The 25,920-nt window shown below is 40.0% G+C and overlaps 3 protein-coding genes across 4 annotated transcripts; 2 read left to right on the top strand and 1 right to left on the bottom strand.

Annotated features, from left to right (window-relative positions):
- The first annotated feature begins 393 nt into the window (after window positions 1–393).
- LOC148909912 (uncharacterized) lies at window positions 394–3,415 on the top strand. Its single transcript, XM_089033167.1, has 5 exons — window positions 394–597; window positions 961–1,093; window positions 1,170–1,247; window positions 1,408–1,501; window positions 1,778–3,415. The coding sequence occupies exons 1-5, from the start codon at window positions 561–563 to the stop codon at window positions 1,820–1,822; spliced, it is 387 nt and encodes a 128-aa protein (XP_088889293.1). The 5' UTR covers window positions 394–560; the 3' UTR covers window positions 1,823–3,415.
- LOC116287233 (uncharacterized) lies at window positions 3,351–9,608 on the bottom strand. Of its 2 annotated transcripts, XM_089033165.1 has the most exons (12): window positions 9,392–9,608; window positions 8,467–8,581; window positions 8,030–8,113; window positions 7,520–7,605; window positions 7,053–7,075; window positions 6,657–6,708; window positions 6,306–6,382; window positions 5,600–5,676; window positions 4,866–5,004; window positions 4,207–4,285; window positions 3,955–4,064; window positions 3,351–3,694 (listed from the first exon to the last, which is right to left on the bottom strand). In XM_089033165.1, exons 1-12 carry the CDS (start codon window positions 9,459–9,461, stop codon window positions 3,632–3,634), a joined length of 975 nt encoding a protein of 324 aa, XP_088889291.1. In that variant the 5' UTR covers window positions 9,462–9,608; the 3' UTR covers window positions 3,351–3,631. The 2 variants fall into 2 exon arrangements, with proteins under 2 accessions (XP_088889291.1, XP_088889292.1); XM_089033166.1 differs by lacking the exons at window positions 3,351–3,694; window positions 3,955–4,064 and having other exon boundaries at window positions 4,267–4,357.
- A 25-nt stretch (window positions 9,609–9,633) lies between these two features.
- Window positions 9,634–18,473, top strand: LOC116301358 (BTB/POZ domain-containing protein 6-B-like). Its single transcript, XM_089033168.1, has 2 exons — window positions 9,634–9,892; window positions 17,261–18,473. Exons 1-2 carry the CDS (start codon window positions 9,634–9,636, stop codon window positions 18,304–18,306), a joined length of 1,305 nt encoding a protein of 434 aa, XP_088889294.1. The 3' UTR covers window positions 18,307–18,473.
- The last annotated feature ends 7,447 nt before the right edge of the window (window positions 18,474–25,920 follow it).

Below are 25,920 nucleotides of genomic sequence, written 5' to 3' on the forward strand. Positions count from 1 at the left end.
TGGCATATCATAAAGTTCAAAAAGCTAAGCAAAGATGACTATCTAAAGGTAGATTGCACACACTTATATCCGTGAAACACTAATTACTAATATAAAAAATAGGGCTATTTAAACATAGAAAACACTGTAATTTCACATGAAATTTGTGCTTTTAGGTATGACTAAGTTTTCATGGTAAGATTGTTTGCACTCTAAGGGAGGCCATGTACAACGGTATATACCAACACAATCTACAATTCGCAAAAAGCACTTTATTTTCTAATGTAGAATATAAAATGGACAATAATCTCAGAAAGTGATTTTTTTGTTGTTGTTTTTTCTTCTAGGCAACCCCCAATCAGTTTCTCTATCAACCAAAAGAAGTGTCCAACCAAAGATAGATTACAGACAAATGTGATCTTCAAACAGAGCTGTGAGACAGGAGAAAGTGAAGATGAGGAAAATAAGGAAGATTCAGATGAAAGCTCTAATGGGAATGAAAGTGAGAAAGTGGAATCAAGTGGGACAGAACAGAAGATTGAGACACACGTTAACACAGGGTCACCTGTTGCTGATTGGAGATGCAGATGAAATCAATAGAAGCTGCAGAAAAAGAAGGTAAGTTATTATGATGATGACGATGCTGACAATGATGATGATGACCATGGTGATGATGCTGACAATGGTGATGATGATGATGATGACAATAGTGGTGATGATGATGATAATGGTGATGACAATGGTGATGATGACAATGGTGATGATGACAATTTGTGATGATGATGGTGATAAAAACGTTAATGTGAAACAGAGAATAAAGAAGACTGACAACCATGATGCTGATAAAAATGATAATACTAATTGTAATCATGATGATGGCGATGATGATGCTGAATGATGACGATGATAATACCAGTTATTATTATATCATTGTCATTAGCGTAGTATTTTCGATTCCTGGAATACTATTTTGTTTCACAGCTCAAAGACTAGAAGTAGAATCCCAATCCCAAAGAGAAAAACAGCTTCAAATAGAAAGAAAGCGCAAAGCATCGCTGTTCATTAGTATGTTGAAGAAAACATCTGGAGCCGAGGAACAAAACAAAGGCTCTGAGTATGTGAACATTATAAATAATATTATGACTTATTGTGTAAGTACAGTATGTTATAAATCTTGTTTGTTACTGCAGATCAGACAAGAAAAGCATTGAAAGTAATGGCAGCGCAAGAAGACATTTTACTGAAAGCAAAAGACCAAGTGATACGAAGTACAGTGTTTGATGATTATCATTTTAATATCTTTTTATTCTACTCTTTCACCCTAAAGTAGCAGCAACGTGTACACTGGATCTCATCTTGTACCTTTTAATATCTTTTTCTTGGTGTACTGTACCTTCAATTAGTTTAATTCTGTTTTGTTACTTATAGAATCGACATGTTTGAAGAGAAAAAGGCAAAGTATGATGGTGCACTCTTATCTGGAGTAGGAGCACCGTCGCCTGATATCATCAAGGCTACTCAGGTCAGTACAATACTATAGACCTTGTTGGTCTGGGTGCATTGTTTTTTTCCATTTTAGACCATTTGTCACTCACTTGATAATATAATAATTTTATGTTTGAGTTTTATTTATTTTCTCAAAACATTTCTTTTAAATATATATATGATCCAAGCTTGGAACGTATGGTGTATGTGTAATTTGATATAGCTAGCATCTTAACCACTACCAGAATATACCCCCTTTTTGTTGAAGTCAGAAAAGGCCATCTGTATCTCAAACTATCAACAATTTTTCCAGGATCTAATGGCCAAGGTCCGAGCTGCATCCCGTACTAACAGATGACGTACAAAGAAAGGGAACAAAAGGTTATAAACCCTCAAAAGTACTAATGTACTATATGCACACCATCAGAACAGACAACGAAAGTCCACATCAAGCATGGTGCTATGTACTGTATAGTGTCAGACAGGACAAGAATCCCGAGTCTACAAGGCCTTTGACTCTCCTACGAGCAGATGTCTCAAAAGATAGTAAAGGTTCAGAGAGATCAGGCAATCTATGTCAAACATGGAAATATGCTACCAATTCAAGCTGATCAGGCATTGTAGACAATCTATTGTATCAAAGATGTTAGAAGGAGCAGGCAATCCATGTACTAGCATGGGCATTGCAATACTGTATGCACCAGAAGACATGTTGATGTATCTACAATGTATGGGTAATTAGCCTGCAATGCCAGGCTAAAGTAAAGATGTCAGATCAGTGAAGCCAATATTTATTGGTTTATTCTGCTACTGTTTATCAATTAGACAACAGAAAGTAGCGTGCCCATGGCGTTATAGACGCACAAGAGAAAATATAAAGAACGATTAACAAGTGTTAAGAGTGTCACGAGGCGTAGCCAAGTGCACTCTAGCTCGTTAAGATTTATTATTTTCTCAAGTGCATCTATAATGCAATGGGCGAGCGACTTTCTGATGTATAATTGATTTATGATAATTATAGTTAGATTCAAGAAAAGGTGAACCGTGCAGCCCATGGGGAAATAGTTTGTAGGTTATCACTCCTCTCGATCGTGCGCGCGCTATTGATGTCATCAGATTTGAAAATTTAGAGGAAAAAGGAGAGCACCCGGTGAGTTCAGCATGAGCGAGCGTGCAACCCATGGGGAAATAGTTTATTGGTTTTTGGCCAATCAGAAAATGTTATAGACTTTAAATAAGGTTAAGCTCAATACCACATTAGAGTGCACGCACTAACACTGTGAACATTAAATAGTACTAATTAGTACTATTTAATACAGAATCCTTTGTTTCCTATTGTTTAAATATCACTATTTAGTGCTAAAAATTAGTATTTTTTTCACGGATTTAGTGTGAGCACTCTAGTGTCTTGCTATTGTATTTCCTTACAAAGGGCTAACAATACCTCTACAAATGATGATTTTAAAGTGTTCACTCACGCCTCAGTCCATGATACGTAAATCATCAATGTATGGAAGACCCTGATATTCCATGACTTACAATTAAGAACACAGTTACTGTGAACTTTGATACCTGTTACACACATTACGAATCCTCTCTGAAAGTCATCTTTAAAACTCTTGAACTATGAGAAGATTGAAAGATGCCACCATCCATGGCAGTCAACCGAACAAAAGATCATTCTTCCCAGTGCTACAGCATAATATAGTCTAAATTATTGCCAAAAGAGCTTGCTTTGTTGAAAAGTATTTAAAAAGGAAGTTAAAGTCAAGAGATGAAAATCATTTTATTCTTTTTAGGAAAAAAAGATTAGTTCCTCATAAATACTGGACATTAAAGTAAAGAATGTGTTAGTTATGTGATAAGGAAATAGACTAACAGCAAAATATGATAATAATTGTGATTAATATTTAATGATGATATTTCATTAATAAAATGGCAGCTTACATTATATTATTAATTAATATATACATTAGTGTTTTTACTGGAATACCTGTGGTATCACAGTCGTGAAATGCCTTCGGGTTTTTTTTATATTTCACTACTTTTTAATACCTACACAAATTCATGGGTCAATCAGAAAGAGGGCCCTGGGCTATCCCATCATTCATTGCATGACGTAAGATAGCTGCATTTGCATTTCAAGTGTTTAGTAGATCTGAATGGTTTACATGCTTTCTGTGATGTTGTAGTAGGACTCGGCTTGGTCAATCACATTCCACTGGGCTTCCTGTGGTAACAAATACTTTTTAGATTACATTTTACTCTAAAATGGGCCCAGTTGCTCAAGGCCTGATTTGTGTTTATCTAAGAGGTGGGGAGGGTATATTGTGTAGTTTAAGAAGATATCCATACTGAACTCATAGAGGGGAAAGTGGAGAGGGATTGGAATTCCAAAGGAGTGGGGGTTATTGTTTAGTTCCAGAAATTCAAATATCTATATGGAATTGAACAACTTGTGGCAACACCCTAATGAAAATATTTCCACACCTCTTTTAAGCGATGAAACTCTCTCATCAAAACCGCCATGAAGACAACGACTGCAATAATCAATAGTGCCTGTGCTGTGATGTAACAAACAGGGCCGGGGAGTAATAAACCTACAATAATAATATGAAGAATTGAAACGTTTTTTGTCAAATAAATCATTTCTTTGATCAACAGTTATTTTATGACAAATTATTAACTGCACTAATAAACCAAGTCGATGTTTAATATGATACTATAAGAATTCAAAAATACCTTGAAACATGCATTGTTTCCAGATGAAGAGAGGGATGTCAGCTGGCAGAGTGAGAACAACACCAAAGAATAAAAATACCTACAGTCATGGTAAGAATCCTATTAGAGATGTCCTGGAACTGTATATAACCCTGTTTGTGGTTTGGGTTGCCTGTATAATTATATATTGATAAAAGATGGGGAATTTTATTTTACCAGTAGAGTTGGAACCATTGATAATGACAGGAGCCAGAACAGCCCTGGCACCCTGGGGGGGGGGGGGGGGGGGGGTTCTAAGCTATATTCGCTATACAGATACCTGCTGCCAAACAGGGTATGGTTTTCAGCACTTCTACTCTGGAACAGGATATATAAAATCGCGCTCACTCTGGGACAGGGTATATGAAATCACGCTCTCCTTTCTGGATCAGGGTATCCATTTTGGCACTATCGGAAAAGGGTATGGTTTTCAGCGATCTTGCTCTGGAACAGGGTATGAATTTCAGCAATTTTACTCTGGAACAGGGTCAGGGTTCAGAGGGCTCAGCAGCACATTCCACCCCTAAACAGGCAGGAGTACCCCCTGGGCCCCGCACCCAAGGGAATATGCAGGTGTAAGCTAAGATATGGTTTTGGAACATCTTATAATAAGACCCATGTGTCACAAAACTAATAATCACCTTAGTAAGTATTGAGGGTCCTTCATCAATGGTTCTGTGTAGCACGATAACAAACATCAACACGATGCAGCTGATGCATAGGCTCCATACGCACCCATGGAATGTCCAGTACAGATATTCTATCTTGTCTTTCTTATTCCTTAGGAATAAATAATCAAATTAAAGGAATAAAATAATTATGTATCCTAATATTCAGTCTGATGAACATTATTCACAATACAAGGTTTCATTGTCTTTTTTTGTCATTGTCTTACTTCATAAAGTCTAATTATTTCTTGATTGGGGAGCATGAAATCCCATTACCTATTAATTATTTATAATATGACTAGATTATTACGCGCGCTCTGATTGGCCAAAAACCAATGAACTATTTCCCCATGGGCTGCACGCTCACGCACGCTGATCACAACGGACGCTCGCCTTTTTTCTCTAAATTTTCAAACCCGATGGCGTCAATAGCACGCACACGAGCGAGATGGGTGATATAATGCGCGCTCTGATTGGCTGAAATGCCTATGAACTATTTGCCCATGGGTCGCACGGTAGATTTTTGGTCATATTATAAATCAGCTAGACGACAAAAAAGTGCTTTTATGTCGTCTAACTGATAAATAGCTGCCTAATTAATGCCAAATCGACAAGACCTGTCCAATTAAGAAAATAATTGAACAGTTACCTATACGGGATTAATGAGAAGCTGTATAATTTACATTTTAACTTGGAATATGACTCACTCTAATAGGAAGACAGCTAAGGACGCCAGACAAAGAACTGCTTGTGCTGTAAATATATTATATGTTGTCTTCAGAACCTGAAAGTGATGAGGAACAATAGTACAGTCTAGTATAAGATTTCTGTTTAACAAGGGACGTGTTCAGTCAGTCTGTGATCTCAGAAGGCTGGCCTGAAATGTTTGAAACCCTGAAACAACCTCTGAGTTGATCTAATCCAGGGCATGGCTTATAATACTCCCAGCTAGATTGAATGGGTCATTTAGCTTTATTAGGTTTTGCAGAGGGAGGAAAAATGGAGAACCTGGAAGACAAAATCTTTAATCAAGAGAAAGATAAACAAACTCTACTCACATGTGATATCCAGGAATTAAATCCCAAGAGCCTAGTACCACCCTTGATTCTCTATAGCTGCACTATATAGTCTGTAGTAAACTATAGCATGTAAACATTGATTTCAAACAGGACAGAGAGGAGGAGTGCCCCCTCCCACTCCTCCTCCTCCTTCCCCCTCCTTCACCTCTCCATCCTCCTCTGCCTCCCCTCTGCCTGCTCCTCCTCCTCTTTCTCCACCTCTCCGCCTCCTCCACCTCTCCCTCCTCCTCTGCCTCCTCCTCTGCCCGCTCCCACTCCCACTCCCCCTCCCCCTTCCCCTCTCCCACCTCCAACTCCCCCTCCCTCTAGGTAGTCATACATAAAAAGTGTATACCTTCTTGGAAAGTCTAAACGATTTTGATGATTCATCAGTTCTGTCATTGAATTGTTCAAGTTCATCTTGGATAAATCCTTCATTTAATATGCAACAAAAAGATTTCTATATTATTTTCATTATTTGGATTGTTATTTTTTAAAGATGTCTCATGTTAGCCTCCCCACCCCATCAAACCAGAGTAGTGGTTTTATTGGTTTAATCAAGGTTTTTCCATATCTGAACACTTGTTATTCCCTTGATTATTATTTCCTTGTTTAACAACGATAGCTATGAAGAAAGACTGATGTGAGTCAAACTCAAACAAAGATATAATACACAAGGGAATAGGTAAGAGCTCTATTTTAATACCTCTACTTCTGTGTTTTCTCTGATATTCTAGTGCCCATGAAAGAAACAACACCTAAAAAGATAAAGTTAATTTGTTTTAGAACCATGAATAGATGGATAGATAGATGAATGGGTGGATAGATGAATGGATGGGTGGGTGGAAGGGCGGTTGGGTGGGTGGATGGATGGATGGTGCTTGGTAGATGGATACACATATAGAAGAAAGGAGGGAGGAATGGATAAAATGTAGTTTTGGTTAGATGGTAAATAGTGAAACAATTGGTGCTAATAAACCGAACCAAAAGAAAGTGTGCAAGGGATTCTGGGAATTGTAGTTAAAGACACCATAATACAAGTGTCCTACTGATGGGTGGGTAGAATGACTGATTTTACTTACATTCCTTATATATCTCTTACCTCTAATATCTTGAACACATTTTCTGGTGAAAAAGAATGTCAAAAAAATGAATTTTTATATAAATATTAAGTATAAAGCATTGTTAATTCTCCTCATTTTTAAGAAATTTGTGATGACTGAGGATTATCAGTTTGAGTGAACATGGTGCAGGATGGTCTCACTTCGGTACAAACATCTTCTGTTCATCCTACCTTATATGGTGTTGTTTGTACCCAAGCTAGATCTAAATGCATCTTTTTTGTTGAAATTAGAAAAGGCCTAAGTTTACCAATCCCTTGAAAACATTTATAAGATTCTATGTTTGAGTTGCATTTATATTCAGACATGTGTCTTGTCATGCACAATCATTAAACCAGGTTAAACAAAGAAATGATACTCTAGGGAATGACACCTGGTCTGAAAAGGAAAAACATTACACGCAAGTTAAATCGGTCTATCAAACAAGCAGATTGTACTTCAGATATACCTGTGGGAAACAAGATTTTGGGGATGACAGTATTTTCTTCCAATATGTGACCATTATCAATATAAGCTATACCAAGAATCATAGATCTGTGGAATGAATGAAAACAGCATCTTGTAAAGATGAGAAATTAAATGAGAAGTAAACATAAGTTGGGAATCCAGTGAAAAAAAAGTAAAAAGAAGGTCACAAATCCCATGTAACATTAACAAGAGATAAGATACATGTAGACCCCTTGCATGTGACCTCAAAGCATCCCAATTTGGAGGACAGAAAAAAAGAATCCCTATCTCCAGAGAATTGAACAAATTCAAAACTATTAACGTTATGTCGACGTTCTGCAAGGGGTCTATTCTCATGTTTCTAAACCAGTTTAAAGTTACCATGTCAACCACAAATCCTAAACCAGTTTAGAGTAACCATGCATGGCAGCCACGCAATATATCTGGGGGAGAGAGAAATATTCATTGGGTATTCAAAGGATAATTCCTAATCATTGTAAACTATTCTTACCTGATTCCTAGGATGCTGAAGTAAAATATCCAAAGAATATTCGAAATAGCAGTAGGACGGACTCGTATGTTCAGAACTGTTATGCTAAAACCAAAAAATAGGGACATAATAAAACTGATATACTATATTTCTATTTACAAGTTTTCCTCGTTACAAATATTAATGAATCTGTGAGCGGTGTCCACTCACTTTTTGCCCATAGTTATTGTTTTTTCCCTTGATATGTTTGGTATTATTGGCTAAAACGCCATGCATTTAAACAATTTACTATATCATGGGTTATTAAACTAATAAATTAAGCTCATCCTTCCCCGGCCTTTATCTTTAATGAAAACAAAGAAGGCTTTTTCTCTCACCCTAGCCTCCGAACAATCTGAAATACACTTCACTCTCCTATTTTCCTGCCACTGACCCTCTGCATTTTAAATAATAAATACCTGTTGAATTTCCAGCAAGTCAAGATCAAGCTGATTGTACATATTCCAAACAAAGCAAAGTTGATCCCAGCATTGATGTTACATAAGGTATTTTCTTTTGCGCTATTATCAGTACCTGAATGAGATAGCAATCATAGAACTGAGTGAAAGCTATTGGACGTTCTCTTACTTTCTAATTCCAAGGGTTTTTCCTGCCTCAAGATTTTCTCCTCCCTTCTCTAAAATCAACCCTAATTGATTCAAACTTGGTTAAAGCTGTGCTTGGGGAAATACATGGACAGTACCACAGCTGCCTGAGGCGCCTTCACACTGATGTACTTTGTGGTGGTGACAAGCAATGACAAGTTTTTGACAAGTTTTTTTTAAGTTAATTAACATGTGAAAGTATACACAGATTACGCTTGTCTTTTAAATGAATCAACAATTGTACAAGCAAGCATCCATAAGTCCTTGTTTCATAGGTTAGATAGTATGCTCTATCTGATTGGTTGAGGACTGTGCTGCAAGGTATGAGTGAACTGATTATCAGTGGAACAACATCCTTGCATTCCTTCATAGTAATAATAAAAGGGCGCTATCTTTTTCTTTTCTTTTAGTAATTTGTCTCTTCCTACTCCCCACCCCTCCCAGGCACCTACATTAAAGTCACGCGTTTTGCATGAGCCATCTTTATCAGTTTCGTATCCACCTTTAGCTCGGAAATATCACAATTTTTCCAGCAGAAAAAAGCTAAGAATCGCATTTCTTTACAATATGGCATACATAAGCTTTCAACAGGAAACAAAAATGATGATATTTTGATAAAATGGCATTATTTCATATCTCACAAATAACCTACTAAAATAAGAATAAAATCAAAGCTTTGCCAAGTCAAAGTCGTCTTATAATACTAAAAGATATACATAGAAAGTATTCGTGTACTTACTTGTAGTATTCAGGAGGTAAAACGTTAAAGAACTGATGTTTTTTGTGGACAAATGACACAACTTGTACATCTTGTCTTCTTTGCTCTTGTTCCGTGAATCCACAGGAAGCCCAACCAAAATAGTTCCAGTCTCTTCGCAGAATATTTCCGAGACATTTCACAAGTGAAAACGTTTGGAATATTCGCTACTTTCTCTATTCCTTATTTTCGAGATCTTATGTTAATACACCGAATAATCAAACATGGAAGCTTCAAGCTGGCAAACAAAGCTGTCTACTGTCAGAGAACGTAATGTGTACGCGTTCAACAAGTCCTTGTTCTGTGATGTAGAGTTCTCTGTCTTGGACGCCAATGGAGGGAGGGTAACCCTTCAAGCACACAAGTACGTTCTGGCTATCAGTAGTCCTGTTTTTGAGGCCATGTTCTACGGGGAATTAGCAGAGACTGGAACAACTATCGATCTACCAGACTGCACCAAGGAAGGACTACAAGAAATGCTTCATTATGTATAACGCACTATTAGGCGCTAGGGGTATAACCAGGATAAACAAATCATTCTCCCAGCCTTTTGAACTCGTGTGATTTTTTAATACAGCAGATATCCTCGCAGTACAGATGGTATATCATTTTTATCACGTTAGTATCACGGTTCGAAAAATTGATGGGCCTTGGGATAAGTAGAAATCAAAGTATAAATGGAAATATAACTGTAGAAATACTCAATTCGCACATGGTCTCGATCTTCTCTCCAAAAATATATATATCTGACCTACGTCTTTGAGCCCGCAACTACCGCTGACCGGAAGTCCCCGGAGAAAATTAAACGGTGTGTGATTTTTATACGTAACAACAAACAGTACTTAATCAAACAAATGTTCAGCCATTACATCCCGCCCCCAATGCGTTGATACTGCAATGCATTCAGACAAACCAAGGGCTGAACCGTGGGTATCTTCAAGTGTTCATGAGTGTTCATTCGTCAGACTGCTGCAGATCCCCCTCAAGTAGACAAATCTTGTCGACGGGACGATTGTACACTCCAGATTGGGTCTTCACTTGAACAGATCGCACAAGACCATCTGATCCCGGATAGGTGTCGACGATGAGCCCAAGAGGCCAACGTAGACGTGCCGTGTTGTCGTGCTTTACTAGCACCAGATCTCCAACTTTAAGGTTACGCTTTGGGCGTAGCCACTTCTGGCGCACTTGAAGTGTTGGCAGATATTCGCTCAGCCAGCGTTTCCAGAAAACGTCAGCCATGTATTGAACCTGACGCCAGCGTCTCCTGTAGAGATCTTGTTTAACGAACATTCCTGATGGAAGGGTTGGGCCCGAACGAAGCAAGAGAAGATGGTTTGGCGTCAGAGGCGTGAGATCTTTCGGATCATCCGAGATCCTGGTTATGGGTCGTCCGTTTACAATACCTTCCACGAGGCACATCAAAGTTGATAGTCCCTCATCATCTAAGATCTGTAGAGGAAGTAGACCTCTCAGGACTGAACGCACGGTACGTATTTGCCTCTCCCAGGCACCTCCCATATGGGAAGCACCTGGTGGGTTGTAGATCCACTGTATCTCCCTCTTGCGGAGAAAGTTGTGGATTTGAGCTTGGTTCCACTGTTCAAGGGCTCGTCGCAGTTCTAGTTGAGCACCGGTGAAATTGGTTCCATTATCTGAGCGGATTTCAACAGGTTCGCCACGGCGAGCGATGAATCGCTGAAGTGCATTTATGAAAGAATCAGTGTCAAGAGTGTGACTAACTTCGATGTGGATGGCTCTTGTGGTGAGGCAGGTGAAGATGCAACCGTACCTCTTGACCTCGCTCCTAGCTCGTTTCACGAGAAACGGCCCGAAATAGTCCACTCCTACACGTGTAAAGGGTGCTTCGTTAGGTGTTATGCGGTCCTTTGGCAGGTCTCCCATGTACTGAGACACTGGCTGTGCTCTCATTTTCTTGCATGTGATGCATTTGGATAGCACTCTTCTTACCGTTGCTCTGCCCTTCACGATCCAAAACTTTCGTCTTGTTTCGGCGAGAACACGTTCGATGCCAGCATGGCCAGTCATGGCATGGTGATGCAGAATCACAAGATTAGTGACATGATGATTAGCAGGTAATATCAAAGGGTATTTCGTCTGGAAGTGCAGATCAGCTTTGTTGAGTCTTCCTCCTACTCGCCACGTTCCGTCTTCGCTGCGAAACGGCGACAGCTTCTGCAATGAGTTATCCTTGCTCCTTCCGAAAATTTGGCTCTGTACGTGGACAATGATAGCTGTAGCAGCGATCTTGCTTTCGCTCACTGTCAACTTGCCAGGCATCGGTTTTCTGGCTTTCATGAATTGCTTGAACCGAAGGAGCCAAGCAATCGACTTCAGAAGCCTATCCCATGGCGAGTGTCGCTGTATGAGTAAATCAATGGGGTCTGCGTCACCGGTAGCAACAGTGTAAACCTTGCGGTCTGGTTTGACTTCAACTGCATCTTCCAGCATTGAGCATTTAAATTCTGGTTGTGTCGACCATTCCGTCTTTTCTTTCCATAGGAAAGGTGGACCAAGGATCCATCTGGAGGTGCTTACCACTTCTGCCGCTATCATACCGCGGGAGGCGTCATCGGCCGGGTTTGAGTCTGAATCAACGTACCTCCACTGACTTGGGGTCGTGTGCTCTTGTATGGCAGCAACTCTGTTAGCAACGTAAGTTTGATAGCGCTTGTCTTCCTGTTGCAGGCACCATAGGACTATCATACTGTCCGACCAGTAGACCGATTCCTGAAGGGGTACTTGGAGTTCTTTTCGCAGTAACTTGTCAAGTTTCACTGCTTCAACCGCCGCCGCCAATTCCAATCGAGGAATGGTGGTAGGTTTAAGTGGGGCCAGCCGAGACTTTGGCATGAGGAATGAACAATGGGAAATTCCATTGTTCCCAACGATCCTGAGGTATGACACAGCTCCGTAGCCCTTTTCCGAAGCATCCGCAAAATGGTGTATTTCTGCAGATGCTGTTTCGAAACCCTTAGGTTTTAGGCAACGAGGAATGGCAAGGTTCTGGATCAGCGGTAGATCTTGTAGCCATCGGCACCACTGCTCCTTTAACTCAAGTGGCATGGGATCATCCCAGCCAGATTTCATTCGGCAAAGCTCTTGGAATAACATCTTCGCCCTTAGCACAAAGGGGCTCACAAACCCTAACGGGTCATACACTGAGCTGACTGTACTCAGAAGTCCACGCCGAGTGAATGGCCTTTCTTCTAGGCGTACATCAAATCCGTAGGTGTCGGACTCCACCTTCCATAAGACGCCGAGGGTTCTTTCAGCAGGCAACAGCTCTTGATCCAAGTCAAGCGTCTTGACTTCCTTAGACCGCTCAACTTCCGGCACGGTACGTAGAACATCTCTTGAGTTGCTGACCCATTTGGTAAGGTTGAAACCGCCTCTCGACAGCAGCTCTCGCAACTCTTTGACTAGACTCACTGCATCCTCAGGGGTGGCAACAGACTTTAAACAGTCGTCAACGTAAAAATTTCTATCAACAGTGGAAATTGTGTCTGGATCAAAGTCCTTTACATTGTCCTGTGCACATCTCTTCAGGGCAAAGCTGGCACAACTGGGTGACCACACTCCTCCGAAGAGGTGGATCTTCATCCGGTACACCAATGGAGTCTTGGTCGGGTCATCTTCTTCCCACCAAAGGAATCGGAGGGCATCTCGATCATTCTCACTCACATGTACCTGGTTGAACATGCCCTGGATATCCGCCATCAGAGCAATAGGCTCCTGCCTAAAGCGAAGCAATACTCCAACGAGGCTGTTCGTCAGATCAGGACCTTGATGGACTTTGTCATTTAAAGACACTCCTCGATACTTGGCAGCGCAATCATATACAAGCCTGCACTTGTCTGGTTTTCTTGGGTGCAGCACCGGATGATGGGGAAGGAACCAAGTGTAGCCTTCTCTTCCTTTCAGATTATCCTCCTTCACAGGCTCAGCATACCCCTTTTCAAGGAGTTCGTGTACACTTGCGGTATACTTTTCCGACAACTCTGGGTTCTTCTGTAGTCTCTTCCCAAGAAGATTTAGTCGATGTTCGGCCACCGGACGGTTATCTGGCAATCCAGGTGGTCTTTCCTTAAATGGAATGTCCATCGTGTAGTGTTGATCAACAAGCTTTACTGATTCATTCATAACACTCAAGGCCTTTCTGTCACTATTAGACAAGCCTAGGCTTTCGCCGCAATCATTATCTTCTAACTTCCAAAGTGTTTCTAATTGACGGTCAATGTTCAATTCTTGTTTGGCGTTTGTGAAGTTCGAGGTGAAAGTGGCTTGCTTGTCTTGGCCTATAGGGCCGTTCATGACCCAGCCCAGGGCAGTGAGACAAGCATATGGCTCACCAGGCTTTCCTCTTCGGGTCTCCTCCGGAAATGTAAGGTCTGGAGTGTCTTGTCCAATCAGTAAATGAACCTCATTGACATTCAACTTAGGCATGTATATATCTTCTAGGTGAGGCCATTCTTTGAGGTCGGTTGACGAGGCTAAGTTGTCCAGTCCGACGTTCAACGAAGGACGGACCATTACTCCTTTCATGTCGAACTGTGGCCCACCATTTACGTTTGAGACTTGCAGGTTGACGAAATCTGCATTGATTGGGGAGTTACTTTCGTGAATAGTAGACAAACTACAAGTGTAGTTCTTTCTTGGGACACCTAGGTGTTTGGCAAGGTCTTCCGAACAATATCCACTAGTTCCACCAGGATCTATTAAAGCATAGGTATCTGTATAATTATCAAGTCCCTTGCCCCTCACACGAACAGCAACAATGGGAAGAGCAACCTTTTCCTTCCCTCCAGCCACAAAATTACTGCCGACTGGAGCACTGGGTTGTGCAGGGGATTGCGGCACAGCTACACTTTGTCTCGCAACTTCGGGTTCTTGGGGTGGCTTGGATGGCAGATGTAGAAATTTGCTGTGCTTTTGACCACAGCCATCGATAGTGCAAACAAAGGGCCTACTACATTCCTTGCCCAGGTGACCAGGCTTAAAACAATTGACACAAAGTCTCTTAGATTGGATAAAGGCTAGACGATCTTTCACGCGAAGAGCCTTGAAGTCCTCGCACTGGGTAAGGTAGTGGTGTCCTCCATACTTCACGCAGGGCTCCTTTGGCGTGCTGTAGGAAGTCGTGCTAGTCACAGGTGGGGACTGCATTACTGCAGTTGCTGGATTACTTGTAGACACAACGTGAGCGGTATGGCTGCCTTTACTTCTCTGTCTGGAATCTTGAGATCTTCTACTGTCATCCCTGGATGAGGTATCCTTGGGCTCCAGGGCCTTTCCGAAAACTGGATCGGAGGCTTGTTGTGCTGCATCCGTCACTAAACGTATGACATCGACAAGAGTGGGAGGGCGATTTTCCTTGTACTTTATCGCATGGTTCACCTTCAGCCAGCGGGAGTGCAGATAAGCTGGTAACTTCTCCACTATCTGGCATAGACTTCTGCGGGTCTCAAGCTCATTTAGGTAACCCATCGTGAGCAGAGTTTCCCTACAGGTTCGGAGTTCATCGGCAAAGGTCTGCAAACCTTTAGTGTCCTTAATCTTTGGTCGATCAAGTATCTTGGCTATCCAAGCCTGAGATATGACATCAGTGTTGCCGAAGCGCTCCTTAAGAAGCTCCCATGCAAGTTTGTACCCTTCCATGGGCTCTTTCACGAGACAACATTGCAGCAAACTTCTCGCTTTTCCAGTACAGTATTGCATGAGGCTGTTCAATTTAGAACCATCATCATCTGATTTGCTGTCAACAGCATTGGTAAATGCTCTGATAAAGGGCCAATACTTCAAAGGGTCTCCATCGAAGGTCATCAACTCAATCTTCGGTCTCTGCATGCTATCTACAAGCGACTGTTGGTGCATTCTGGTGTCATTCATCATCTGCTGAAGCACATCTGCCAAGTTAGTAGGTGGTGCATGCTGAGGCGTGGAGTCCCCCATATACAAGGCTGGGGAGATCCAGGGTAGTTGTCGTGTCTCGGCATCACCGGTTTTAGACTGTAGTGTGTAGTGAGCCCTTCCAAATGGCGGCTGAATGGACTCCGGAGGGGGTGGCTGTAGGTCTCGCTTCGGTGTAGATACATTTGGTGTGGAGTGGGTGAAGCGCAGATCTACTTTGGCAACTTTCGTTGCCGCGTCAGTAGGTGTATCCTCCTTGGTTTCGGTATTCATCTTTAGTTGGGCTAACTCGGCCTTCATTTGCTTCATCTCTTCTTCCATATCTTTACGTCGTCTCTCTAACTCTATTTGTAGCTTGATCCTTTGACGCTCTAGATTCATTTGCTCTTCGAGCTCCTGGCCCTTGAGCTCGAATGCCTCCATCTCTAGGGCTTGTTGTCGCTTGACAGCCTGCACCTTAGCTTCAAGGGCAGCATTATGTTGTAATGTTTGTTCAATTTGCGATTGTTTATGTTGTAACTCCTTTACTTCGTCATTCTCAATTTCACTGTCCATTTTCTTGTTTCCTTCATTCAAATTCTCACCACCGTCTTGTTCGTCGTCTGGTTCACCATGGTCCTTTACTGGGTCCTCCAACTCTGCAATCCAGGCACCAACTATGTCGTTGAGCTCATTTGCCGGTGTAATTGCCTTTTTCCAATATTCTTCTGCATCCCGAAGTTCGTCGTCCTCTGTAAGGTGGTCAGTATACGCCTTGTGGGCGGCGGCAAAATCTTGTGTTAATTGGTCAAACTCCATCATTCGTTCCTTTACTGCCATAAGATTGGAGTCAGCAGCCATTAGCTTATCCACAGCTGTTATAATTCGTGTTACTGCCGCCTTTGCTAAGGCACGACGTGACTTGAGATGGGCAATTTCATCTTGTAATTCCTTAGGTTGTTCGACGATCTCAGCATTTTCTTCTCCAGACATATTTACACCAAATAAACCCAACCAACGGCACAAATATAACTTGAATTGATCTCTACTTCGTGATTATATACAACTAATCTTGAATTCGGTACCTGTCCTAACGGCGATAATACTTCCAGAACGATGATAATATTTCCAACAATGGCGTCAATTTTTCGAACCGTGATACTAACGTGATAAAAATGATATACCATCTGTACTGCGAGGATATCTGCTGTACTAAAAAATCACACGAGTTCAAAAGGCTGGGAGAATGATTTGTTTATCCTGGTTATACCCCTAGCGCCTAATAGTGCGTTATAGTTCGAAAAACTATAAAATAATGTGGAAAATAAAGGTTATAAAACTACAATAGATACATAAAATGAGACCCGAAATTACAAATAAATACCAAATAAATGTCTACGAAAACCTAACTTTGATTTCTACTTATCCCAAGGCCCAGCAATGTGAGTTAGGTTTTCGTAGACATTTATTTGGTATTTATTTGTAATTTCGGGTCTCATTTTATGTATCTATTGTAGTTTTATAACCTTTATTTTCCACATTATTTTATAGTTTTTCGAACTATAACGCACTATTAGGCGCTAGGGGTATAACCAGGATAAACAAATCATTCTCCCAGCCTTTTGAACTCGTGTGATTTTTTAATACAGCAGATATCCTCGCAGTACAGATGGTATATCATTTTTATCACGTTAGTATCACGGTTCGAAAAATTGATGGGCCTTGGGATAAGTAGAAATCAAAGTATAAATGGAAATATAACTGTAGAAATACTCAATTCGCACATGGTCTCGATCTTCTCTCCAAAAATATATATATCTGACCTACGTCTTTGAGCCCGCAACTACCGCTGACCGGAAGTCCCCGGAGAAAATTAAACGGTGTGTGATTTTTATACGTAACAACAAACAGTACTTAATCAAACAAATGTTCAGCCATTACATTATGTGTATTCAGACGAGGTCAGCTTAAGCGGAAGTAACGTCATGCAAGTTCTGTACCTGGCTAAAAAATACATGTTGCCGTTCTTGGAACAGAAATGCAGAGAATATCTTGAAAAAGAACTCAAACCAGAAGATGTGTTTATAGTTCTGCCTCAAGCGAAGCACCTGAGAGATGACAAGCTCGAACAACACTGTTGGAATATGGTTGAAAGAACGACTGAGCGAGCTGTTTCGTCTGAACCATTTCTTGATGTATCCCATGAAGTGTTGTGCCAAGTTCTCGGTAGGGACGGCCTGAAAATAAGAGAAGTTGATTTATTCGTAGCAGTAGATAAGTGGGTTTTGAAGAGAATAAAGGAAAAGGGAATAGAAAACAGCGGAGAAAACAAAAGAGCCATTCTTGGTGAAGAAGCCATTCGTCTTATAAGATTTCCACTCATGTCACAAAAGAAATTTGCTCAAATCGTTGTTCCAAAAGCCATTTTAAATCTCGAAGAACTCTCAGGATTGATTCAAATTTTGAATTCGCTAACGCCATCAAAAAACATCTTTTCTTCGAAGAAGAGAGCGGGGAGCAAAATAATAGTACCAAAGGCTCGTTTTGGTACATTTAGAGTAGCCACCGAGGATCAATTTAAAGAGAAAAAAATTGATGCCATTGACTTTACCGTTAACAAAGCCATTACCCTCTGTGGAGTACGGATGTTTGGAAGCCAAGGCAATAGTTATGATGTAGATCTAAGTGTATATCAAAACAATAAAGTCCTCTTACGGATATATTCCACATGTGCAACTGAAAACAAATTGGTTGATGATCAATACTATGGGTTCACCGTCAACCTTGACAACCCTGTTCCACTAAGCCCTAGACTCAGGTACACTATAGCAGCTAAAATACAAGGATCACCTTCTTACTATGGCCTGGATGGTCAAGCAACTATTCAGTATGAGGATGAGTTGGAGATAAAGTACTATTATTCATCAAAGTACCACAATGGTACAAGTGATGTCATGGGACAGTTCCCAACAATCATTCTAGAGTAAAGTAATTAATATGTACTTATTTGGAGACAGGATTTTTAAAAATTTAGTTGGTAAGCCCGATGTCGACCTCAAAAACTATAATAACTATATATAAACTATAATGCATGAAGTAAAGGGGATTCATGTACTGATGCATGTACTAGAACATTAAAAGTCATCATTAACTATTTTGTGAGCGTATTCAGTTAATCTTCCAATGCATCATGGGATATCTTTATGCAATCAGAATGTCGCTTACGTCCCATCACGCAGTGCGATATATGCTAGACATTCACATGACGTAATTACAATTTTTTTTTTAAATCCTTAAATCACCCACCAACCCCTATCAAAAATAAAAACTTATGTTCCCGATTCCTAATTTTTATCTTGATCGGAAGTAAACACATAACTCTGCTTTGAAGCAGAGCATGATTTTCATTGATTATATTTCACTTCCGGAAAAATTGTGCATGGGTCAAAAAATGGATTATTCCAGAGCCCTCGTTTTTTGCCGCAGGCCAGAAGAAACGCAGGCTTTGGGTACGAGATTCTCTTGTAAGGTGGCTGCTGTTTCATTTTATTCATACCTCATAGACGTCATTGGCATAAATGTCTATTCTTAGATTCAACAAATATGTTCGAGGCTTACCAGACGCGATGAGTGGGACGGGAACTCTTTAGTTTCGCCATCGATAGCGGTTATCTTATTGTGGTGCATCATAAAATGATCAGAAAGAAACTCTTTATTTCCTTTGTAGTATTTAGTTGTATTTTCTGTTGTTTAATTCGCTCTGAAGCTCTCAAATAGCGAGTTTTGTTTTGACGTTCAGTACTGACCCCCACTTAAGCAAAACCATGTCCTTGTTCAAGTCCTTAGTACGCATGCTTCAATTCCAAGAATTGACTTTTCAAGGCTCACATTGTGTAATATTTGCCCACCAAGTTTCCGGCTTAGTACAAGATGGATTCCTTCGTTGAAAACCTCAAAAAAGATGTCCTATGTTCCTTGTGTAATGATACACTCACTGAACCTAAGCTCTCGAAATGTTTTCACGCATTTTGTGATCCTTGCATCAAAAGGCACGCCGAGCGCATCGAGGAAGTCAATGTCTTCAAGTGTCCTCAATGTAAGTCAGAAACTCCTATGCCAGAACTAAACACTGGCGTAGATGACTATCTGAAACCAAGTCTTGTACATTCAAGAAATCTGGAATTTCTAGAGTTTTTAAATAATGAAAAGTTTTGTTCTGTTTGTGAGAGGAAGCCTAAAGCAACCTGGTACTCACTTGATCGGCAACGTTTGCTATGCGAAGATTGTGCGAAAATAAATTCCATAATCAACAAAGAACAACAACAAATTTCCTTGACCGATCTAACTGAGACTGATATGGAGCGCATCTTGAAGAGAGAGAGTCTTTGTCAAGATCACGAACAAGTTAATGAATTTTTCTGCAAAAATTGTGGGGAGTTCATTTGTATCCACTGTTTTAGGAGTCGGCAATGTCGAGCCCACGAAACAGTAGCCATAATAGAAGGTTCGCTGCAAGACTTCTTTGTGAAGGAAGGAAAGGAAAAGCTCAAGCTAAAAGAAGAGGAAATACAGAAAAACATTGAAAAATATGAAGAAATAAAAGAGGATGGCGAGAGAGCAAAAGCAAAGATGGAAGAAACTGTAAAACATTTGACTGAGAAGTTGCAAAAATGCAAACAAGAACTTGATAAACACACCGACCAGAGGATGAAGGAAGCAGACCGTAAGTCGCAGAAAGATCAAGAGGGGCTATTCCAGATTGAAAGGGCTTTCGATTACATGATCGATGAACTGAAAAATAATGGTGTTGTAAGTGAATTACGCCAAGCAACACAGAATATAGAAGTATACGTCGACCAACTAAGTTCAAATACAGCAACTGTTTCTCCGAACATGAACGACGGCACAAGCAGTTTTAAGTTTGTTATAAGCGACGAATGTTTTAGATTTCTACATTCAAAACAAGGACTTGGAAGTCTAAGATCCATCCATGTTGGCCCAGAACTAGAGGCCTTGATGGAAGCAAAGCTGACGTTGGAAGCTACTGAAAAGTCTTCTGAAAAACACAAAGGTGTTGTCTGTAAGTCAAGTGATGCTTCTATTGGACTAGCGAAAACGAGCCTAGAAAAGGAGTGCAAAGACCCAAGAAATGGCGGTAAAAAAGATGAAGTCATGAAGGTTGCTGATGATCGATTGGCAGCAGTAGCTTCAGAAGAAACAATCCAAATCCAAATTTCAGTGGCGAAGACTGCTCGACAAAAGCCGATTAGCAACGGCCCACACGATGTTATTGATGTTAAAATCAGCCCTGAAGATAATGTGGAAATAAAAGAAAACAATGTGAGAGCTGATGGTAAACTAGAAGTGGAGTTCATGCCTAAAGTAGCTGGTCAACTGACAGCAGAGGTTCAAGTGAATGGGAATCATGTATCTAACAGTCCACTTGTGATAAATGTGAAGCCACAGAAGATGAGAATTGCTGAGAAGTTTGACACAAAATTACAAGCACAGGAGAAATCTTTGACTCGTTTAGCTAGCATCGCTGTAAACAAGGATAACAGTAGAATCGCTGTTACAGACTGGTCTACAGACTGGTCTACACACTGTGTTTGTGTGTTCAACACTCATGGACACCCCTTACTAACGTATGACCATGATGGACAGTTACGTTACCCTCACGGCTTAGCATTCCTGAATGAAACTGATTTAGTCATAGCAGACTGTAATAATGATAGAATATATATAGTGAACACTACAACAGGGACATTGGTAAATTCCTTAGGTAACCATGGTAACGGCGATGGAGAATTCCATGAACCACACGGAGTACACGTTGATGACGATGGGAACATCATTGTGTGTGATTTTGGTAATCATCGTGTTCAAGTCTTCACAAAAGACGGTGAATATCAATATCAGTTTGGTTTAGAAAGTGTCGAACATTTTTCTCCAATTGCTCTGTTAAAAATCCAGGATAAGTTTTACGTTAGTGACTTCACTAACAACGTCATTCAGGTATTTGAGAAGAAAGGCAGCGTAGTGTCAAAAGTATCAACGATTGGACGAGGAGAAGGAAGTGCTGATGGCCAGCTTAGTGGGCCCTGTGGCCTGGCTATTGATAATAACCATCATCTACTGGTGTGCGATAATGGTAATAACCGCATCCAAAAGTTCACATTGGATGGTCGTTTGGTTGGCAAGACTTACGATAAAATCGAAAAACCTTATGAGATAGCAGTTGGGAAAGATGATGTTCTAACAGCCAGTACAGTAAGTTCTAAGATTTTGACAATAAAGTAGAAAGACAATGAATAACTAAAGTTTAATTGCATCTTGTAAAGATGTCACAAACTACGCTGGTTACCGATCATGATAATTGTAGCCCTTAATTCACATGGGCATTGAAAATGCAGGCAATAAGAATGCAGGAAAGGACGAAGCTGGAGTATATATTGAATATGTTCCAATCACAAGGGAGTACATATTAAATGTCGGAAGTAACGATATCGGTCTAAAATTAGATATTAATTCTTGATCACCATTTTTGAACGAAGGAATAACTTTAGCAATTTTCATTTCTTCAGGGAATGTATTAGTCATTATAGATGTATTATAAATAAAAGAAAGTGGCTGACAAATGAATTCAGCAACTTTTTTTACGTATCTAATAGGTATTCCATCAATACCAACAGCTTTCTGCTGGTCAAGACTATATAGTTTGTCCAGAACTGTAAGATGATAAATAATTGGCAAGCTGAGATTTGTAGCACAGCTTGGTATTTTCAGCCAATTTTTGTAGTTAGTTTGACAGTTACTAAACTTTTTAGCAAGAGAAGGTCCTACATTTGTGAAATAGGTATTAAATACATTGGCAATATCAAGAGACTTAGTATAACGTTTACAGGGGCGGCGGAAGCGGGGGGGCCGGGGGGGCACTGGTCCCCCCACTAGATTTTGGGGGGGGGGGCTGGCCCCCCCAGAATATAATGCCTCACACACACAAAAAAAAAACGCATGAGATTTGGTTATGATTACCATTATTTATTATTTTGATATTACATAATTTTCTGTATCTAAAAAATATACGATATATCTAGCGACGACTTGCATCATTTTTGTGTCTCTCAGCACAATTGCAAGTGATTTAATGCGCGCAAAATGTTACTGATTGAAATATCACACATACACGTTTGTAATCAAGCTAAACAGGGAGGGGGGGGGGTCATTTCAAGGTACCGTGAAATATTGGAGTGCCCCCCCAAAATTTTTCAGCTTCCGCCGTCCCTGGTTTATTATTATAAACTATAGATAAAATACCTTTTGGTTGTGCTTTTTTTTTTGTTTAAGATTTCATTAATTGCCTTCCAAGTAGATCTTATGTTACCTTGTACATTTTCCAATAATGATTTATGATATTCTTTTTTTGTTAATCGAATTAGATGATTTAGCCTATTACGATAATTACAGAACCTAGATATGTTCTTGGGAGTTGGATTCTTCAGTTTAGCTCTATACATCTTATTTTTCCTTTTTATTGATTTAATGATACCTGACGTTATCCAGGGATGAATTAAAGTATTAGAGTTGATACGAACTGTTTTTAACGGAAAGTGTTTATTAAATATGTTGTTAGCCAATCATAAAGAAGTACATATCAAATATGTTGTTAGCCAATCATAAAGAAGTACATATCAAATATGTTGTTAGCCAATCATAAAGAAGTACATATCAAATATGTTGTTAGCCAATCACAAGGGAGTACATATTAAACATGTTGTTGTTATAGCCAATCACAAGGGAGTACATATTAAACATGTTGTTATAGCCAATCACAAGGGAGTACATATTAAACATGTTGTTATAGCCAATTACAGGGGAGTACATATCAAATATGTTGATATGTAGTTTTGTTCACCACAACAAATTACAAATTAAATATCTTTTTCAACAAGGATTTCTTTTTTTTCAGGGGGGAGCACAGGATGCACGTGCACCCCCCTTCCCCCCTACCCCCCCCCCCTCCCTCCATAAAAGCTTAAGGTCCGCTCATCCATCTCCTTTATTTTCTTTTGTTTTTATCTTTTTGGTTCTGCTTTTTTTTGTGTTTTTTTTGTTTGTTTTGTTTCGTTTTGTTTTGTTTTTTTTTTTGGTTCTGCTTTCTTTTGCTTGCCTTTTTTTTCGATTTTATTCGATGTGCATCCTCCCTGTAAAAGTTCTGGTTACGTTTGTTGATCCTCTCCTGTGCTTCAAGGGTTTTTCCTCAGTCGCCATCCACAATAAAAATCGACTTCTAAATTCTAATATAATCTATTGGGTACCTTATCAGTGGGGTTGCAAAATCTGTTAGGCATAACGCCGTCCACCCAGGAGTGGGAAATGCATTAGAAGTGCTGCAAGGATGCGAGCTGACAGAAAGGGTTCATGAATTGAAAGGATCTTCTGCACCCTGCAGAGATATCAAATATGAGTTGACAAATAAATGTCATAATAAAGTACTGAACGTGTATTAACCACTTTAACTAAACATAACTGAAAAGGCAATAACATGTATTAAATGTATTAAAAATACACTGCTAGACGTTTCGAACCTTCCTCGGTGTGAAGAAGAAAAAAACTTTTACACGCTCAACGCGTCTGTGTTTTTAAAACATGTTTTAATACACTGAGTGACAACCAAACTTGATTTATTATGTCTCTTACGAGATGACAAATTTGCCGTGCAATAATAGAACTATTTATCCTTCGCCCCATGTAAGGGAATCCGGAATCCACGAAATTTTAGGCTTTGGAATCCGGAATCCTGTTTATAATGAAATCCGGAATCCACCCTTTTGGAATCCGGAATCCGCTACTTTGAAGTTCAAAGTATACACGCAAATGCTATCCCCTCGACCTAGACTGAACCGATGTAGCCCCTCCCCCACTGTGTAATATCTCCACCAAGAATATCTGTCATCAGATGCTGATTTAATTGATAGAAGATTCTACTTATACTGGCAAGTATATCAAATATAATTTTCAGAGAAAGTATCTGAAAATTAACGATATGGAATCCGGAATCCGGAATCCGTAATATAAACTGTTTTGGAACCGTAATCCAGAGTCTCGGAATCCGGAATACAGCGCTTGGAATCCGGAATCCACCATAAGTCCGGATTCCCTTACATGGGGCGATATCATATATAACTGAAATATAATTCATCACGGTACCAACTTAGAAGTCACGCTATCAGGAGACCTTCATCAGGTCTCTTGGTGCTATAGTTTCATGCTAAGGCACATCCCTTATTTCCACGAAATAATAAATCTATAATAACATTATCTTCACGATTAAAAGACCTTTTCTCATCTACCTTCCAGATAATGCCTAGGAACTGACTGAACGAACATATATAAACTTTTGTCTACTCAATCAATCGCGTTTAAATAAAATTATCAAATTAAATATCCACTACTTAGCACTATTTTGCAGCAAGTAACAGCTCTCCGCATGGTCAAAGGCCAGCTTTTCTCATTTAGTTCTCGGATATTTTGCCCGTCAGGAAACAAAACAATCACAACGACAATGACGATGAGGGTTGTCAGTGAACCTCACGTGGCCCCAACTAGTTTTATTGAAAAAATAAAATAGAAATAAAAAAATTTGGAGGCAAACCAGTTGGCTATCATAATTTACAATAGCATTGTCGAGAAACTGAATTTGAACTAATCAGAAACCAGTACAAATACAGTCTCAGCTAGTGGCCACAGCGGGACTCGAACTCAGCACCACCGGATTGCTAGCGCAGTTTTCGTATGACTGTGAAAAGCTCAGTGCCGTATGCGTACCTTGCCGTGACCGTGATGGTTTCTAGAATTTTGATTGGCTGATTTATTTCTCGCGCAATGTGATTGGTCTGACAGTGTCGTGACTTTGGTGTGAGCGTGTCTGCGCCGTATTTATGCCGCGTTCCGATTATTTGATTGGATGGTGAGTAAATTTTCGAGGAGTGTGATTGGTCTGGCGTATCCCTTGCCGTGTCACAACTGTGTTCGTCCCGTGAGGTTTTCACGGTCATACGAAAACTGCTCTATGACCACTCGACCATGCTGCCTCCATAAATGGCAGAGACTTCACTGTACAAGTATTTAGAAATTGAAAGTCTAACCCTAATCCACAGCGTAGATATAGGAGATCACCAAGTGCAATAAAATCCACACCAAACGGTGTGAGATGTTCGCACAACGACGATCAAACGCAAATGAAGCATAATTGAACTTTTAAACCACAATGCTCCACGCGCCTTGACCACCTTCTGACTTCTTTTTTGAAAGTAATGAATATTGATGAGTATTATTGAAAAATCTTGAAATATCCAGAATCGTCTTCATTTTCATATCATTCTACGTTAACATGAATATTCTTGTTTAAATTCACTTTATTCTCAATAATCTAGATATTTCCGTTTTATCAAATTATGAAGATTAATGAGGAAAATAAAGAAATCTTGAAAAATCTAGAATCGTCCTCATTTGCATATCATTCTACGTTAACATGAATATTCTTGTTTAAATTCACCTTATTCTCAATAATCTAGATATTTCCGTTTTATCAAATTATG

This window comes from Actinia tenebrosa, unplaced genomic scaffold (assembly GCF_029948245.1).
Source record: "Actinia tenebrosa isolate PJP-AT-01 unplaced genomic scaffold, QUT_ActTen_1.0 PGA_scaffold1__47_contigs__length_23844297, whole genome shotgun sequence".
Classification (NCBI taxonomy): domain Eukaryota; kingdom Metazoa; phylum Cnidaria; class Anthozoa; order Actiniaria; family Actiniidae; genus Actinia; species Actinia tenebrosa.